This window comes from Tupaia chinensis, unplaced genomic scaffold, assembly GCF_000334495.1.
Source record: "Tupaia chinensis unplaced genomic scaffold, TupChi_1.0 Scaffold143913_1, whole genome shotgun sequence".
Taxonomy (NCBI): Eukaryota; Metazoa; Chordata; class Mammalia; order Scandentia; family Tupaiidae; genus Tupaia; species Tupaia belangeri.
Genome location: NW_006203764.1, coordinates 2,143,286 through 2,145,171, shown reverse-complemented (window position 1 = coordinate 2,145,171; position 1,886 = coordinate 2,143,286). Strand labels below are relative to the sequence as shown.

Sequence of the window (1,886 nt, the reverse complement as noted above, 5' to 3'; positions counted from 1 at the left end):
CGTGCGTGTGCTTGTTGCCCCCCAGCACCACCTGGCCAGTTCTCGCGGCAGTGGTGGGTCCCGAAGGAACGGCAGATGGCTCCAGGCCTCTCCGGGCCCAGGTTCACCCCTCCCACTGCGGTCTCCTGGCCAAAGCCCCTTCCAGGGAAGCAGAGGGGACGCAACCCACTTTCTGATGGGAAGACTTGGACAGGTGCACTGACAGGGCCGGGCACGGGGAGGTGGGGAGTGTGGTCATTTCTGGCATTACTCCAAGTCCCCTCATACCACCAGTGAGCATGTTCTGGGCTCCCCAGCTCCATGTGACTTGGACCAGAGGGACCTCCCTGGTCCTCTGCAGCCAGGGGATCTGTGGGATGGAGCCCTGAGGCCAGCCAGGAAATGGGGTGTGAGCTGAGCTAGTACCCCAGAGTGAGCCCGGTGGGTGTGGCCGGTGAAGGAAGAACATGTGTGACGGTCACGTGGACCATGCAGGCTGTGCCGAGGTCCTGGAGCCCACAGGCTGAGGTCAGAACTCGGGCCTCGACAGGCCTTCCAGGAGCTGAGTGTGGCTTTTCTTCACCCTAGAAAGGTGACAGGCGCCGGGTCAGTGTCCTGGGACACCTGGCACCTCCCACAGGCCAGGCACAGGAGGCCCCTGGAAGTGAGAGCTCTGCACCGGCCTGGGCACTGGCCTGCCTTTCAGGAGCCTGTCCAGGGGAGGGAGGCCAGCCCAGCCGCAGGCTCTGGTTGGTCCCACGTGGGGCTGAGGACCCCGGGCTTTGGACCAACAGGGACGCGGCTCTGGATAAATGAAAGTTCTCGACTATGTGGGCAGCCCAGGGCCTGCTTCCAGGCAGACCCAGGGTGGCTGAACTTGTCACCACGCAGCCAGACCCATATCCTAGGTGGAGGGGGCACACGCTTGGGAAATGAAGGTCAGTGGCCCCCGTGGGGGCCGAGCGTCAGGTGTGCCATCACCGCCCCCGGCCAGCCCTCAGTAAACGCGGTCCAATCCCTCCGGCCTGTGAGGAGGGCAAAGGGCAGCCGTGACCTGCCTGGGCCACAGTGTGAGCAGCAGGACTGGGGACAGACCTGGGCCGTCTCACTGCGGCCCACTGCTCCTTCCTCCCCCAGGAAGGACTGTCCCAACCTCTGGGTGACACACAGATACCTGTGAAAGGTCACGGCCTCTCATCTTTATTTCTCATGTGTCCTTGAACTATTTTCGGGGAGCAGAGGGCTTGTCGTTTGGGGGACTGGGCTTTGGAGAGTCACCTCCGCCTTGGGGTTCCCTCTCTGCTTCAGTATTGGGTCCAGCTGGAGGAGAGGGAGGTGACGCCTTTCTTAAACTCCCCAGCCAGCCTCCCAAAGCAGCGCCAACAGAGCCCATGAGGACGTTGGATGACGTGGAGAGTCCGGCTGCCCCTGAGGGAGAGAAGAGGTCAGCGCAAGGGAAAGGCAGTGTCCTGGTCGCTCGGGAAGCCTCGCCCACCCCCGCCCTGCTCTGTCTTGGGCAGGGCTGCTGCAGGCAGCTGCTCACAGGGCAGTGAGCTGTGGAGGGAAGCCTGACAGTCCAGGGTGGGCCCTCTGGGAAACAGTGGGTTCCAGATCTTCCAGGAGCCCAGAGAGTGGGGAGACCTGCTCAGGCTTGCAGTGTGCAGCCTGTGTGACCTCCTGGGTGCTCCCCTGCGCACCAGAAGGGATAGTGAGGGAGAGACAAAGGCCCAGGGATGCAGAGGGTCAGCCCTGCAGGGAGGAGTCTCCGGGGCTGAGCTCTGGCCTGGCCTATCCTGGCTGGGGTCCCAGGAGACACTCACCCACTGACTGCAGAGTGGCCACCAGGCTGCCTGCGGCAATGCCACCCCCATTGGCAATGGCTGGCGCCGACAACACACTTGGCGTCC

The 1,886-nt window shown here is 63.5% G+C and overlaps 1 protein-coding gene across 1 annotated transcript in view; it reads right to left on the bottom strand.

Moving 5' to 3' along the window:
* Positions 1-1,158: 1,158 nt before the first annotated feature.
* Positions 1,159-1,886, bottom strand: part of IFI27L2 (interferon alpha inducible protein 27 like 2) — a 46,978-nt gene continuing 46,250 nt past the window's right edge. The window contains 3 exon segments of the mRNA XM_027767080.1: positions 1,159-1,407; positions 1,800-1,874; positions 1,877-1,886. The exon segment at positions 1,877-1,886 is cut by the window's right edge and continues 65 nt beyond it. Of these exon segments, the coding sequence (XP_027622881.1) occupies positions 1,202-1,407; positions 1,800-1,874; positions 1,877-1,886 (291 nt within the window). The 3' untranslated portion in view covers positions 1,159-1,201.